Source organism: Salvelinus sp. IW2-2015, unplaced genomic scaffold (assembly GCF_002910315.2).
Source record: "Salvelinus sp. IW2-2015 unplaced genomic scaffold, ASM291031v2 Un_scaffold2557, whole genome shotgun sequence".
NCBI classification, from domain to species: Eukaryota; Metazoa; Chordata; class Actinopteri; order Salmoniformes; family Salmonidae; genus Salvelinus; species Salvelinus sp. IW2-2015.
In genome coordinates, this window is record NW_019943870.1 from 52,367 (window position 1) to 69,235 (window position 16,869).

Sequence of the window (16,869 nt, forward strand, 5' to 3'; positions counted from 1 at the left end):
TGTGTGGTGTGTGTGGTGTGTGTTGTGTTATGTGTGTGTGTGTGTTTTACAGTTTTTAACAATTACTAATTTCAGAACCATTTGGTCATTTTTCAAAACTCTATACACAAAACTCAAAACGGTCATCACTTGTAACACAGGCTGTACAATGTTCAAAACATTGCAAAAGAAACGKTGCACTTGCAGAATCATCGTTTCAAATAACTMATTTATCATGAAATACCATAGGAACATTCATTTAGATCACCCACAAACAAGATACCGATAGTTTCACTGTGTAGTTGTTCATACAATCATTAAATATTGTAGTACAAAATATGTGATACATGTTTCATTATGCTACTACAAAAAGGAGGTATTTGGACAGAAATTATGGACTTTATCGAACAAAACAAACATTTATTGTGGAACTGGGATTCCTGGGAGTGCATTCTGATGAAGATCGTCAAAGGTAAGTGAATATTTATAATGCTATTTCTGACTTCTGTTGACTCCACAACATGKCGGGTACCTGTATGGCTTGTTTTTGTGTCTAAGCACCGTACTCAGATTATTGCATTGTGTGCTTTTTCCGAAAAGTTTTTTTGAAATCTGACACAGCGGTTGCATTAAGGAGAAGTTTATCTAAAGTTCCATGTAAAACACTTGTATCTTTTATCAATGTTTATTATGAGTATTTCTGTAAATTGATGTGGCTCTCTGCAAAATCACCGGATGTTTTGGAGGCAAAACATTACTGAACATAACRCGCCAATGTAAACTAAGATTTTTGGATATAAATATGAACTTTATCGAACAAAACATACATGAATTGTGTAACATGAAGTCCTATGAATGTCATCTGATGAAGATCATCAAAGGTTAGTGATTAATTTTATCTCTATTTCTGCTTTTTCTGACTCCTCTCTTTGGCTGGAAAAATGGCTATCTTTTTCTGAGACTAGGTACTGACCTAACATAATCAGATGGTGTGCTTTCGTCGTAAATCGGACACTGTGGTGGGATTAACAACAAGTTTATCTTTAAAATGGTGTAAAATACTTGTATGTTTGAGGAATTTTAATTATGAGATTTCTGTTGTTTGAATTTGGCGCCCTGCACTTTCACTGGCTGTTGTCAAGTCGATCCCGTTAACGGGTTCTCAGCCGTAAGAACATTAAGAATGATAATGTAGTCCAATTGGTTCATGTTCCACGGTAATTGGTGTCAATGGATCTCGTTATCATGAAACTTTCATAATCCTAACATGGAATATTGTTTGTCAGTTTCCATAAAACTATGCATTAAGAGTAATGCAACAGTTACTTATCATTTGAGCAGTTGTATCAATTGATAGTTAGATCATTGTAATGACATGAATAGACAGTCATTTCAGATGTAATGTGTGAATTGCATTTTGAAATGGTAATACTTTGATGTTAAGTTGTGTCATTTTKAACAGGTGMTTTTAGTTCAATGAACAAATGATCTTAGCTTTATGTGTATTGTATCCAAGCAACTGGAAAAAGTGTTAGAGTTTTGAAAAATGTGCATTTTGATCATCGGTTGTGAGTTTTTGGTGTCTATTAAGTTTTGAAGAAAGAACCGAACCATCAAGGTTCCGAACAAGTGACAAGATGATTGTAAAAAACTGTAAACACGATACTTGTGGGGACCAGAAAGTCCCTAAACTAACAAATATGTGACCAGATGGGGATATTTTGTATTAGGTCAAATTGGCTATTTAGATTGGGGGTTTATGAAAGGTTAAATTAGTTTTCGGGTTAGAATTAGGTTTGGGGGTAGGAAGTAGGGTTATTTAGGGTTAAGGTTAGCGTTTATGGGCATGTTAGTGTTAAGGTTAAGGGTTAGGGTAAGGGTTAAGATAGGGGTTAGGGTGTTAGGGGTTAGGGAAAATAGGGAAAATGAATGGGACTGCATTGTGTGTGCCAAAGTTTAGCTTATTCAAGACTGTGTGTGTGTGTGTAATGTGGTGTGTTTTGTGTATATGTGTGTGTGTGTGTTCACTCACATTTTTGCCTAAGAACACAGCCAAGACCACAAAGAATGTTACCCCCGGTGGCGCAGTTGGTCTAGGGCACTGCATCGGAGTGCTAGCTGCGCCACACAGAAGTCTCTGGGTTCACGCCCAGGCTGGGCCTGGGTTTCCGCGCCCCAGGCTCTGTCGCACCGGGAGATTCGTGGGCGACGCACAATTGGCATAGCGTGTCTTCCCGGGTTGGGAGGGTCTTGTGGTCCGATTAGGAAGGGTTTGCGCCCGTAGGATATCTCTTAGTGTCTCAGTATGTTAAAAAAAAAAAAAACATGCTAATAAAATGTATGCACTCTAACTGTAAGTCGCTCTGATAAAGATGCGTATCTGCTAAACGACCTAAAACTGTAAATTATATTCCACAGCGTTCAGGACACAAAGAGAGAATATCCCAGCCGATCAGTGAACATGAGAGTAATTTCCCTCAGCGATCAGTGACACAGAGAGTATATCCAAGCGATCAGTGACCAGAAGAGTAATTCCACAGTGATCAGTTGACACAGAGAGTTTATTTCCCACAGCGATCAGTGACACAGAGAGTATATTTCCGCGATCAGTGACACAGAGAGTATATTCAAATTATCACAGCGATCAGTGACAACAGAGAGTATTTGCACAGTGATCAGTGCCACAGAAGAGTTTATTCCAGCACCAGCCGATCAGTGACAGCAGAGAGTATATTCCATCACAGCGATCAGTGACACAGAGAGTATATTCCACAGCGATCAGTGACGCAGAGAGTATATTCACAGCGATCAGCTGACACAGAGAAGTTTTCCAGCAACCAGCGATCAGTGAACCGAGAGTATATTCCACAGCGATCAGTGACATGACAGAGAGTATATTCCCACAGCTATCGAGTGACAACAGAGAGTATATTCCACAGCGATTCAGTGACACAGAGGAGTTTATCTCACAGCGTCGAGTGACACAGAGAGTTTATTCCGCCACCTCCAGCTCTCTTGGCTTCTCATGCCTACTCAAAACACAATGTTTCTCTAAGCCTCCAGATAGTAGATGAAAGATACAGACACCACATTGGCCAGTTTACTTTAAACAGCCCTCTGGTGGGATTTCACTAATCTATGCCATGTCCCCCCTTTTACTGGTCCCATGATTCCAGCCACACTTCAAGGCTAGAGAGTGATGCTCCATGTGCTGTTAATAAACCCAGCAGGGAGACAGCAATCTTTCTTTTTTCTTCCTCTGCACATGGCTTCTCTCCCTATTCCTTAATAAATGCATCTGAACTAAAACGATACGTGGGTGGGTATCCTAATAAGACATAGTGGTGGGGTATCCTATAAAGACATTAGTGGGTGGGTATCTATTAAGACATAGTGGGTGGGGTATCTAATACAGACAATAGTGGGTGGGGGTATCTATAGACATAGTGGTGTGGGGTATCTATTAAGACATTAGTGGGTGGGGGGTATCTATAAGACATAGTGGGTGGGGTATCTATGAAGACATAGTGGGTGGGGTATCTATAAGAGACATATAGTGGGTGGGGTATCTATAAAAAAAACATAGTGGGTTGGGGTATCTATAAAGACATAGTGGGTGGGTATCTATAAGACATAAGTGGGTTGGGTATGCTATAAGACATAGTGGGTGGGGTACATTCTATAAGACGATAGTGGGGGTGGGGTTCTATAACATAGTGGGTGGGGGTATCTAATAAAACATAGTGGATGGGGTACTATAGACATAGTGGGTGGGGTATCTATAAGACCATAGGGGTGGGGTAATATTCTATAAGACAAATAGTGCTTGGGGTATCTGATAAGACATAGTGGGTGGCGGTATCTAATCAAGACATACGTGGGGGGTATCTATAAGCATAGTGGGTGGGGTATTATAAGACGTAGTGGGGGTGGGGTAACTATAGATGTAGTGGGTGGTGGAGTAACTATAAGGATTGGTAGTGGTGGGGTATCTATAAGACATAGTGGGCTGGGTATCTATAAAACATAGTGGGTGGGGTAACTATAAGATGTAGTGGTGGGGGTACTATAAGCATAGTGGGGGGTGGGGGTCATCTATAAAACAAGTGGGTGGGTGTATCTATAAAGACATAGTGGGGTGAGGTTCCTAACAAAGATATAGTGGGTGGGTATCTATACGTGGGCTGGGTATCTATAAGTGGCGGGTATCTTATCTATAAGTGGGTGGGTGTCTATAAGTGGGTGGGTTGTCTATAAGTGGCGGGGTATCTATAAAGTGGGCGGGGTATCTATAGTGGGGGTGGGTGTTCTATAAGTGGGCGGGGTATCTATAAGTGGGCGGGGTATCTATAAGTGGGTGGGGTTGTCCCTATAAGTGGGTGGGGGTTCTATAGTGGGGCGGGTATCTATAAGTGGGCGGCGGGGATCTAATAGTGGGTGGGGTGTCTATAAGTGGGCGGGGTATCTATAAAGTGGGGCGGGGTATCTAAAGTGGGTGGGGTGTCTATAAAGTGGGCGGGTGTCTATAAGTGGGCGGGGTATCTATAAGTGGGTGGGGGTATCGTATAAGCGTAAGTGGGTGGGGTATCTTATAAACATAGTGGATGGGGTACTATACGACATAGTGGTGGGGTACTATAAGGACGGTTATAGTGGGCTGGGGTATTAAGTGGGGTGTATAAGAATAGTGGGTGGGGGTATCTAAATTGGAAAACACATAGTGGGTGGGATTCTAAACAAGTGGTGGTATCTATAAGACATAGTGGGTGGGGTATCTATAAGACATAGTGGGTGGGGTATCTATAAGACTAGTGGGTGGGGTATTATAATGTAGTGGGTGGGTCAACTAATAAGATGTAGTGGGTGGGGTATCTATACGACATGTGGTGGGGTAGTGGGTGGGGGTATCTATAAAACATAGTGGGTGGTAACTATAAGATGTAGTGGGTGGGGGTATCTATAAGACATAGTGGTGGGGTTATCTATAAAACATAGTGGGTGGGGTATCTAATAAGACATAGTGGGTGAAGGTATTCTACCAAGATATAGTGGGGTGGGGTATCTATAAGTGGGGCGGGGTATCTATACGTGGGCGGGGTAATCTTATAAGTGGGTGGGTGTCTATAAGTGGGTGGGGTGTCTATAAGTGGGCGGGGTAATCTATAAGTGGGCGGGTATCTTAGTGGGTGGGGTGTCTTATAAGTGGGCGGGGGTATCATAGTGGGGGGGTATCCTATAGTGGGTGGGGTGTCTATAAAGTGGGTGGGGTGTTCTTAAGTGGGCGGGTACTATAAGTGGTGGGTATCCTATAGAGTGGGTGGGTGTCTATAAGTGGGCGGGGTACTATAAGTGGCGGGGTATCTATAAAGTTGGGTGGTGTGTCTATAGTGGGGGCCGGGGTGTCTATAAAGTGGGCGGGTATCTATAAGTGCGGTGGGGTATCATAAGACATAGTGGGTGGGTATCTATAAGACATAGTGGGTGGGTACTATAAAACATAGTGGGTGGGGTATCTATAGTGGGGGGTGTCTATAAGTGGGCGGGGTATCTAATAAGTGGGGGTGGGGTCTCTATAAACATAGTGGGTGGGGGTACTATAAAAATAGTGGGTGGGGTAGCTATAACACATAGTGGGTGGGGTATCTATAAAACTAGTGGGTGGTATCTATAGACATAGTGGGTGGGGTATCTATAAGACATAGTGGGTGGGGTATCTATAAGACATAGTGGGTGGGGTATTCCTATAAAAGCATATGGGTGGGGTATCTTATAAGACATAGTGGGGGGTGGGGTATCTACCAAGACATAGTGGGTGGGGTATCTATAAGACATAGTTGGGGGGGTATCTATAGAGACATAGTGGGTGGGTTCTATAAGACATAGTGGGTGGGTTCTAATAAGACATAGTGGGTGGGGTATCTATCAAGACGCGAATTTAAGGTGGGTGGGGTATCTATAAACATAGTGGGGTGTCTATAAATCATAGTGGGTGGGGTATCTTATAAGACAAAAGTGGGTGGGGTATCTATAAGAATATTGTGGGTGGGGTATCTACAGACATAGTGGGTGGGGTGATCTATAAGACATAGTGGGTGGGGTATCTAATATAAGCACATAGTGGGTGGGGTATCATAAGACATAGTGGGTGGGGGTATCTATAAGACATAGTGGGTGGGGTATCTATAAGACAGTAGTGGGTGGGGTATCTATTAAGACATAGTGGGTGGGGGTATCTATAAAGACATAGATGGGTGGGTATCTATGAAGACAATAGTGGGTGGGGTATCTATAAGACATAGTGGGTGGGTATCTACAAGACATTAGTGGGTGGGTGTATCTATAAGACATAGTGGGTGGGGATCTATAAAATAGGTAGGGTGGGGTATCTATAAATAAAGAGAATATAGTGGGTGGGGTATCTATAAGACATAGTGGGTGGGGTATCTATAAACATGTGGGTTGGGGTATCCTATAAACATAGTGGGTTGGGGTATTATAAAACAATAATGTGGGTGGGGTAATCTATAAGACACTAGTGGGTGGGGTATCTATAAAAAAACATAGTGGGTGGGGTATCTATAAAACATAGTGGGTGGGGTACTCTATAAGACCTAGTGGGTGGGGTATCTTAAAGACATAGTGGGTGGGGTATCTATAAGACAATAGTGGGTGGGGTATCTATAAGAAGGAAGACATAGTGGGTGGGGTATCCTTAAACATAGTGGGATGGGGTATCCTATAAAGACATAGTGTTGTGGGGTAATCTATAAAGACATAGTGGGGTGGGGTAACTATAAAGACATAGTGGACCAGGCAGTTGTTTATATTGTGATTACATTGTGCTTTAAGCTGGGTAGAGAGGCATCACAGCCATCAGCGGGCTTTAATACGAAGCAGCGGGATAGATGGGGTACTGGAACCTAAATGACCAATGGAAGGTAGTTTTAAATGGGTGGTTTTTATTCGTGTGGACATTGCAGTTCATCATCGTATTGGTGTGTGTATCTCTGTTCTCAGATGTTGACAGCTCCGGCAGGTCTTGTGCCAAGTTTTGCTTGCGAGCAGAGTTGAAGGGAGGAGGATGTAGAGGTTTATATTAAAACTGACAACATTAAAATGGAGAGGAGGCTTATTTACCTGCAAAATGCTGCAACCTTAGTCCCTCCCGCTCCTCTCCTATTCTAATCCGTCTTCTGTCCGTCTGTCTCTCTCTTGCTCTCTCGTCAGTCTCTCTCTCTCTCAGGTCTCTCTCTCCGGTCCTCTTCTCTCCTCGCTCCTCCTCGTCTCGTCCACTCCTCGTCCTCTCATCGTCTCTTCTCTCATCCGTTTCTCTTCTCTCCCTCTCTCTCTGCTCTGCTCTGTATTGTATCTGTGTCTGTCTGTCTCCCTCTCTGTCTCTCTCTGTCTCTCTCTCTGTCTCTCTCTCTCTGTCTCTCGGTATCTCTCTCTCTCTGTGTCTTTGGAATCGTCTCAGTCAGGTGGTGTCAGAACCAATAGGATCTAATGATTATCTGATACATTAATGTAACATGAGGAATTGCTATTTATTCATTGACTTGCATCTCTTTAATTGTATTAGTGAGTTTAATTTAATTGTATTAGTATTTGAGTATAGCGAATGCCTGAGGGACAATTACGCACATAACATACACTACATGACCAAAAGTATGTGGAGACCTGCTTGTCAAACATCTTATTCCAAAATCATGGGCATTAAAACTGAGTTGGTCCCTCCTTTGCTGCTGTAACAGACTCCACTTTCCTAAGAAGGCTTTCCTCTAGATGTTGGAAAATCGGTGCTGGCATTTGCTTCCATTCAGCAACAAGAGCATTAGTGAGGTCCGGCACTGATGTTGGGCAATTAGGCCTGGCTTGCAGTCGGCGTTCCAATTCACCCAAAAGGTGTTCGATAAGGTTGAGGTCAGGGCTCTTTGCAGACCAGCCAAGTTCTACCACACCGATTTCAACAAACCATTTCTCTATGGACCACACTTTGTGCACGGGGTATTTTCATGCTGAGACAGGAAAAGGCCTTCCCCAAACTGTTGCCACAAAGTTGGAAGCACAGAATCGCCTAGTATGTCATTGTGTGCTGTAGCGTTAAGGTTTCCCTTCACTGGAACTAAGCGGCCTTGCCCGAAGCATGAAAAACAGCTCCTGACAATTGTTCCTCCTCCACCAAACKTTACAGTTGGCATTATGTATTGGTGCAGGTAGCATTCTCCTGGCATTTGCCCCAACCCAGATTTGTCCGTCAGAATGCCAGATGGTGAAGCGTGATTGATCACTCCAGAGTCCAATGGCGGCGAGCATGCGGCTACTCGGCCACGGAAACCCATTTCATGAAGCTCCCTACGAACATGTCTTGTGCTAAAGTTGCTTCCAGAGGGAGTTTGGAACTTGGTAGTAAGTGTTGCAACTGAGGACGGGCAATTTCTACGTGCTACGCGCTTCAGCAATCGGTGGTACCGTTCTGTGATCWTGTGTGGCTTACCACCTCGCGGCTGAGCCGTTGTTGCTCCTAGACATTTCCACTTCACAATAAATTAACTTACAGTTGACCGGGGCAGCTTTAGGAGGGCCGAAATTTTCCGAACTGACTTGTTGGTAAGGTGGCATCCCATGACGGTGCCATGTTGAAAACCACTGAGCTCTTTAGTACGGGCTATTTTACTACCAATGTTTGTCTATGAAGACTGCATGGCTATGTGCTTGATTTTATACACCTGTCAGCAATAGCCAAATCAAATAATTTGAAGGGGTGTCCACATACTATTGTATATATTGTGTAGTTTCTAAAAGCAAGAGTTTAAATGGAGGTGATGTTGTCTTGTATCCAGTGAGGCAGAAGAAAGGAAAGGCTRCAACAAAAGTGTCCCGGTTTAACTAGGAGAGATGAACTGCTAATGACATCATCCATCAACAGGGATATGGTGGGACGTCAGGGTGTGTGTGTGTGTATGTGTGTGTATGTGTGTGTGTGGGTGTGTGTGTGTGGTGCAACAGCAAAACGTCACTTCTAGCGACAAATCAAGGAACCAATAGCGGGCTTCACTGAAAAATTGCTGGCAACATCTCACGGCTACATAGGAATGGGCGAAGACCCCTGATGACCAGATCCGTCATCTGTCGCTGTAGCTGTTGCAGTGGCCACACGGCTGTGCTATCACGAGCGGGGTGTGATAAAGCACCGCTTACAGGTGTCCTCAGTGAGCGTTTGTGTGGGGGTGTGTGTGTATGTGTGTGGTGTATGTGTGTGTGTTTGTGTGTGTGTGTGTGTGTGTGTGTGTGTGAGTGAGTGAGTGAAGTGAGTGAAGTGATGAGTGAGTGAGTAGTGAGTGAGTGAGTGAGTGAGTGAGTAGGTGAGTGATTGAGCTCCCACTCTCAGCTCCAAACTCCACAACCTCCCACCTCCCCACTCAGCACCCAATCCCCACTGCACACACCCCAACTCCCATCTCTCTAATTCCCCTCACTCAACACCAACCCCCCACTTCACACCCATTCCCCACTCTCAACTCCCACTCACACACCCACTCCCCACTCCTACTCCCCACTCTCAACCTCCCCACTCACACACCCACTCCCCTCTCTCACACCCCAACTCCCACACTCTCACACCCAACTCCCCACTCTCAAACTCCCCACTCACACACAACCACTCCCCACTCTCAGCCTCCCACTCAGCACACCAAATCCCCACTCGACACCAACTACCTCACTCACGCAACCAACGCCCCACTCAGCACACCCAACTCCCACACTCTCACCCACCACTCTCTCCGCTCACACACCCCAACTCGCCGCTCCACCCCAACTCCCTGCTCTCACACTCCATCTCCTCAACTCACACACTCCATCTCCCCATACACACCCAACATCCCCACTCACACCCATCTCCCCACTTCACAACCAACTCCCCACTCGTCACATCCACATCTCCCCACTCTCACACCCATCTCCCCACTCTCACACCCAATCCCCACTCTCACACCAATTCCCCACCTCTCAACCCAACTCCCATATCTCACACCCAACTCCACACTAGCACAACCACAACTCCCCACTCACACACCCACACTCCCCACTCACACCATCCAACTCCCCACTCTCCACACCCACATCCCCACTCCTCACAACCCATACTCTCACACCACACACCCATCATCCCCACTCTCACACCCAACTCCCCGCTCTCAACCAACTCCCCCACTCCACACACCAACTCCACTCACATCACCCAACTCCCCACTCTCACACCAACTCCCCACTCTCACACCATCTCCCCACTCACACACCCAACTCCACACCTACACTCACCAACATCACTCACACCCACTCTCCACCAACCCCCAACTCCCCTCTCACACACCATCTCCCACTCTCACACCAACTCCCGCTCTCACACCATCTCCCACTCTCCACACCCATCTCCCACTCACACACCCAACCCCTACTCTCACACCCATCTCCCCACTCTCCACACCCAACTACCCCATATCTCACACCCAACTCCCGCTCTCACACCCAACTCCCCACCTCTCACCACCCATCTCCCCACTCTCACCAACCCAACTCCCACTCTCACACCCATCCCCCACTCTCACACCCAATCCCCATTTCTCACACCAACTCCCCGCTCTCCACACCCAAACTCTCCGCACTCTCCCACAACCCATCTCCCATCTCCACCCAACATCCCCACTCACAACCCAATCCCCACCTCACACACCCAATCCCCACTCTCACACCCATTCTACCCCACTCAACACCCACTCCCCATCTTCACACCCAACTCCCGCTCTAACCAATCCCACTCTCCCCCAACTCCCACTCACTCACACACAACTCCCCGCTCTCACGACACAACTCCCCACTCTCAACACCCAACTCCCCACTCACTCACACACCAACAATCCCCGCTCTCACACCCACTCCCGCGTCACACACCCATCTCCCCACTCTCACACCCAACCTCCCCACTCTCACACCCATCTCCCCACTCACTCACACACCCCAACTCCCCACTTCACACCAACTCCCCACTCTCACACCCATCATCCCCACTCACTCACTCCACACACCCAACTCCCACTCTCACACCCAACTCCACCACTCTTCACACCCAACTCCCCACTCCACCACCAATCCCCACTCTTACACCCATCTCCCACTCACACACACCCATCCCCACTCACACACCTGGCCCCACTATTTAGTTCATCTGTAGTTATGAGAATGCTCTCCACAAGTCATTGCCCCTTACAGTCAAACTTGTGTATATTTATCAAAAGTAACTTTGCAGTAACTTGGTGATTTAGGAGACATTATTCAAGCTTAATGTAATCATCCAATGCTATATATGATGCAACAGCAGGTCTGCAGTCTATCAGACTGTGCACATTCATTCATGTGCGTCACAGCACAAAGATACGATATACCTGAACTCTCTGAAACCAGCATTTTCGTCACACATTATTGTATTAGAGGCTTCCAAGGCTGATCCCTTACCAGAATTGACCTAGTAATACCCCTCATCACAGTCCCCAGGGTCATAGTGTGTGGCCGTTAATCTCTCTCTCTCTATTTTCACCTCTAGAGGTTTAATTACCGTTACATTGTGTATGAAGTAGCCTTTAAGCCATCATTTGCTTTGGCTAGTGACTAACGCGTTTCTATGAAACGCTACTTGATTATGGTCTATAAATGCAGAAGGATTAATTGTGTAATTATCTTCATTTCCATGAGCGATGTGGCATTAGCAACACAATATTTACTCCTGGGCCCGCTGCACAGCTCACAGCCATTAGAGGTCAGACGAACACACACAACACACACACACACACACACACACACACACACACACCACACACACACACACACACACACACACACAACACACACACACACACACACACCACACACACAAGTTGACTCCGCTGAGGCTTTATCGTGAGGGAAAGTGTCTGCTTCTTGTCCATTTGAATTGTTGCTTATGTTGTTGTTGTTGTTTGTGGTTGTTGTGTTGTTGTTGTTGTTCTTTGGAGGTTGCCGTTCCTCTTGCCCTATGGCCAGGACACACGGCCAGGCTGCTCGTGTGTGTGTGTGTGTGTGTGTGTGTGTGTGTGTGTGGTGTGATGTTGTGTGTGTGTGTGTGGTGTGTGTGTCGTTGTGCGTGTGAGCTGTGTGTGTGTGTGTGTGTGTGTGTGGTGTGTGTGTGTGTGTGTGTGTGTGTGTGTGTGTGTGTAAGTGTGCGTGTGTCTGTGTTCCCTCAGGAAGTATCTGGGCAGTAGTAGGTGAGATCCCCATCTGTGGCTCTGTTTAGGAACCATGGAATAGTAACTATGTCAGTTTGCTAGTATGCAACTCCAGCTATTTTAGGCTCTATTTAGGGAATAGGAAGCCTTTGGCCAAATGTATTACACCATGCCATATACAGTGAAAAGGGAGCCATTCCCGACTTAACCAGACACTGTATTTTAACTCTAATGATCTTCATATATGACCAGCAGTACATTGCAATACATCATATTTCCCCTAGATAACCCACGAAATCACTCATATACAACAATGTAATCATGCATACGCTAATATACACTTGTGTACAGATAGATACATGTCCTGGCCAGAATTATCATAGATCAGCTGTCAACAGCTGTGGCCAATGGGCTGTTTAAAAAAWAWAAAAAAAGTCTATCAATTGTCTATCCTCGACAACTACTGTGATTATTATTATTTGACCATGCTGGTCATTTATGAACATTTGAACATCTTGGCCATCTTCTGTTATAATCTCCACCCGGCACAGCCAGAAGAGGACTGGCCACCCCTCATAGCCTGGTTCCTCTCTAGGTTTCTTCCTTGGTTTTGGCCTTTCTAGGGAGTTTTTCCTAGCCACCGTGCTTCTACACCTGCATTGCTTGCTGTTTGGGGTTTTAGGCTGGGTTTCTGTACAGCACTTTGAAATATCAGCTGATGTACGAAGGGCTATATAAATCAATTTGATTTGATTTGATTTATCATCAAACCGACATGAGGATGTAAATTAGGTTGGGTGAARGATGCATAGGTAACAACATGGACTGCGTCCCAAATTGCACCCTATTCCCTATATGATGCATTAGTTTTGACCAGTGCCCAAAGTCCACTATGCAGGGMARAGGGTGGCATTTGTGTAAGCAATTCGTGTCTATTTTCACAATAACCTGTGATACTGTGTTTGGCATTTGGGACACAGACATGGTATCTATCAAGTATAATGTGATGTGAAACAGATTTGCCCATTGAAGTGCTGTCTGCTGTGGCATTTGAGAAACAGCCTGTGATGAATGATGTGAGATATCTGCAGAGATGCTTGGCAAGCCATGACAAGATCTGATTATACATAACACAGAAACCCAGTGGAGAATCTGTCCCACCAGAGACTCTAACGTAGTCAGTCATCATACCAGAGGGATAGAAGCTCTGCATATGACTACCATGTATAGTAAACACGACTGTCCYAATGGCACCCTATTCCCTATGTACAGGTGTAGTATCTTCATTTGAGTCAGTTTGCAATAGCAGGAAAATAATCCTGCAGCAACAGAACATTWGAATTGTTATGTGGATTATAATTAATGGACATTTTTGTAGGGGTGAATATATGTTTTTTTGTAAGGGAAAGACAAGTCTGTAATCTCAAAGTGGATATTACAAACTTCAGAAGCCTTTTTAGAATTTGAACTTACTACACGTTTTAAATGTTCTGCGTTGCAGGAAAGGAATCCTGCAGCAGCGTGATCAAATTAAGATCCTACATCTGTAGTGCATTACTTTTGAACGGTGCCCATATGGCTCTGGTTAAAAGTAGTGCACTATGTAGGGACTATGTGCTCCCGAGTGGCGCAGTGGTTTAAGGTAATGCATCTCAGTACAAGTGGTGTCACTACAGTCCCTGGTTCGAATCCAAGCTGTATCACATCTGGAAGTTATTGTGAGTCCCATAGGGCTGCGCACAATTGCCCGAGCATCGGCTGGGGTAGACCGTCCTTGTAAGTAAGATTTTGTTCTTATTAACTGACTTGCCTATTTAAATTATATATTTTCTTTTTTAAATCTTGTTTTTTATTTATTACAAAGGAGAAATATTCATGGTGACCATTTTGGGGATATGATAGGAGCATGACCTGTGCGTTAKACCCCTGAAAGGGGGAAATATAGAGATAAATCACATGGAGATGTACTGTAGTCACGTAATGAGGCCGCTGGGAAGCCCAGGAGCCCCTAAAGGAATTCCTAGATATTAACAATCAACCTCAGATCAGACACCAATAGAGCACACAGATCGCATTATCAACATTCAGATAAATCAATAGTATATTAAGGGCTATATAAATACATTTGATGTGATTTGATTTGTATTACCCACTGGTACACATTATGATACTGTATTATTATTTGGTTATTATTAAGGCACTTTTAATTCCGTTCTATCATACTAGCTGGAATTGTATAACGTTAAAATGTTATGACTTACGACAACACATGCAGAACCATATGATCCAAANGTTAAAATGTTATGACTTACGACAACACATGCAGAACCATATGATCCAAAGAACCTGTTGAGTCCTTCAATGGTTCTTTGCAGTTCAAAAAAGGCTGTGTTCCTCTTTAAGTGATAATTAACATGTCTGGGCTGTGGCTCATTAGAATATTTTGGGGCGTGGTTTTCGCACAGCWCTTTTTGTGCAACCATAMGTAAGAGTGTCCTTCCAGTTGRTGTAATCTGATGTATTATGCCATGAGAAATGATTATGGCCACTTCTAGTTATGGGCAACATATGGCTTTATGTCTTTTGAGAATGTTTGGAAATTTTCTAAAGGACCAAAAGCTGACCCAAACTTGGTGCACACTTTGGGTTTTTGCTCTAGCACTACACAGCTGATACAACTAATCAACTCATCATCAAACTTTGATTATTTAAATCAGCTGTGTAGTGCTAGGGCAAAAACTAAGAATGTTCACCCGGGGGGAGCCTCAGGACTGACTTCTGAAAACCCTGTTCCCCTTAGAACCTTACGAGCATGATTCTTTATAGAATCTTAAAAAAAAAAAGAAGTTACACGACATTCACTATGGTTACATGTCGAACAACCATTACTTGGCACTGTGTATAAAACAATGTCTTAGGACAAGGTCCAACACAGCTACGTGATGACGCAATAGTGTGTTGAAGCCAGAGAGCCACTTGTGGTGAGTCACCACTGAATCAATGAGGCTTCCATCCCAAATAGCCTTCTGTTTCCTACATGACACCCTGTTTCCTACATGGCACCCTGTTTCCTACATGGCACCCTATTTCCTACATGGCAACCTATTTCCTACATGGCACCCTATTTCCTACATGGCACCCTGTTTCCTACATGGTACCCTGTTTCCTACATGGCACCCTGTTTCCTACATGGCACCCTGTTTCCTACATGGCACCCTGTTTCCTACATGGCACCCTGTTTCCTACATGGCACCCTTTTCACATGGCACTCTGTTCTTACTAATCATGTGGTACCCTGTTTCCTACAAAATGGCACCCTGTTTCCTACATGTCTACCCTGTTTCCTACATGGACCCTGTTTCCTACATGGCACCCTGGTTCCTACATGGTCCACCCTGTTTTCCTACATGGCACCCTGTTTCCTACATGGCACCCTTTTCCTACATGGTACCCTGTTTCCTACATGGCACCCTATTTCCTACATGGTGGCCCTGTTTCCTACATGGACCCTGTTTCCATATGGCAACCCCCTGTTTTCCTACATGGAGAGTAGGTGCCATTTGTACTCAGCCATAATGTGGTATTGGTTCCAGTGGTCACATTGTTCTAAGTGTTTATAGAATACTAGAACTCCAATGTTTAAATCCATCTTACAGGAAGCTAATAAGGCTGCTTGTCAATACACTTAAGAGTCTCTGATGTGAACTAGACATCAATTCTAGTGTAGTATTGATTTCAGTAATGTACGTTTAACGTTTCGTACGGGTTGAGCTTTCAATTAATATCATATAGCTATCCTCAAAACTTTGTCTAAACCTGATATAAGCAAATCACCAACAGACAGTTTAAAAAAAGAGAGAGCAATGCCAAAGGTAATCATCAGCCTGGCAGGCRAGACTATGSCAAAAGTGACAGAAACATTGAAAAWAAKGTGTTTAATAAAGGTGAWAAGCCTTAAATRTCTGATGAAAATGTCTTGGTATAGTTATTTAAATAATTCACAGTATTCGGTTGGTAAATGAGCATCGTTACTCCTCTTTSACTGTTGAGGACGTTGAGGTGATTTCTTCAACAGGTCAGACCAGAAGAGCGCTTGGGTGGAAGTTAGCCTGTTGCCAGGCAACCAACGGCATCTAGTGCCATGGTGTCGCTAGGTAAGGAGGAGTGATACAGTGATCAGTGAGCCTTTGTGTCTCCAGAGAAAAGGCCCATTTGAAATGGTTATACAAGTGAAAGGGAGAAATGTGACAAGATCCACTTAATGCACTCTTCAGTCACAACCTGTTCAGAGAACAGCCCTGAACAAGGTCCGTCCTTGCTGGTAATTGCAGAGTYGGGSTAAATTCCACCTACATTACAGTTAGTGAAGGGATTGAATTGCAGTCCTATGGAGAAATTCCATGTCCAATTCAGCTGACAGGAATTTAAATGGAATTGATCCCAACTCTRAAATTGTGTATATCTGTCTGTAATAAAGCCCTTTCGTGGGGAAAAACTCATTCTGATTGTCTGGGCCTGGGCCTGGCTCCCCAGTGGGTGGACCTGGCTGCCAGGTGGGTGGAAAAACTCATTCTGATTGTCTGGGCCTGGGCCTGGCTCCCCAGTGGGTGGACCTGGCTGCCAGGTGGGTGAG

At 44.8% G+C, this 16,869-nt stretch overlaps 1 protein-coding gene across 1 annotated transcript; it reads left to right on the forward strand.

The window, feature by feature from the left end:
* The first annotated feature begins 435 nt into the window (after window positions 1–435).
* LOC139025364 (uncharacterized) lies at window positions 436–11,198 on the forward strand. Its single transcript, XM_070440456.1, has 2 exons — window positions 436–451; window positions 9,403–11,198. The coding sequence occupies exons 1-2, from the start codon at window positions 436–438 to the stop codon at window positions 11,196–11,198; spliced, it is 1,812 nt and encodes a 603-aa protein (XP_070296557.1).
* The last annotated feature ends 5,671 nt before the right edge of the window (window positions 11,199–16,869 follow it).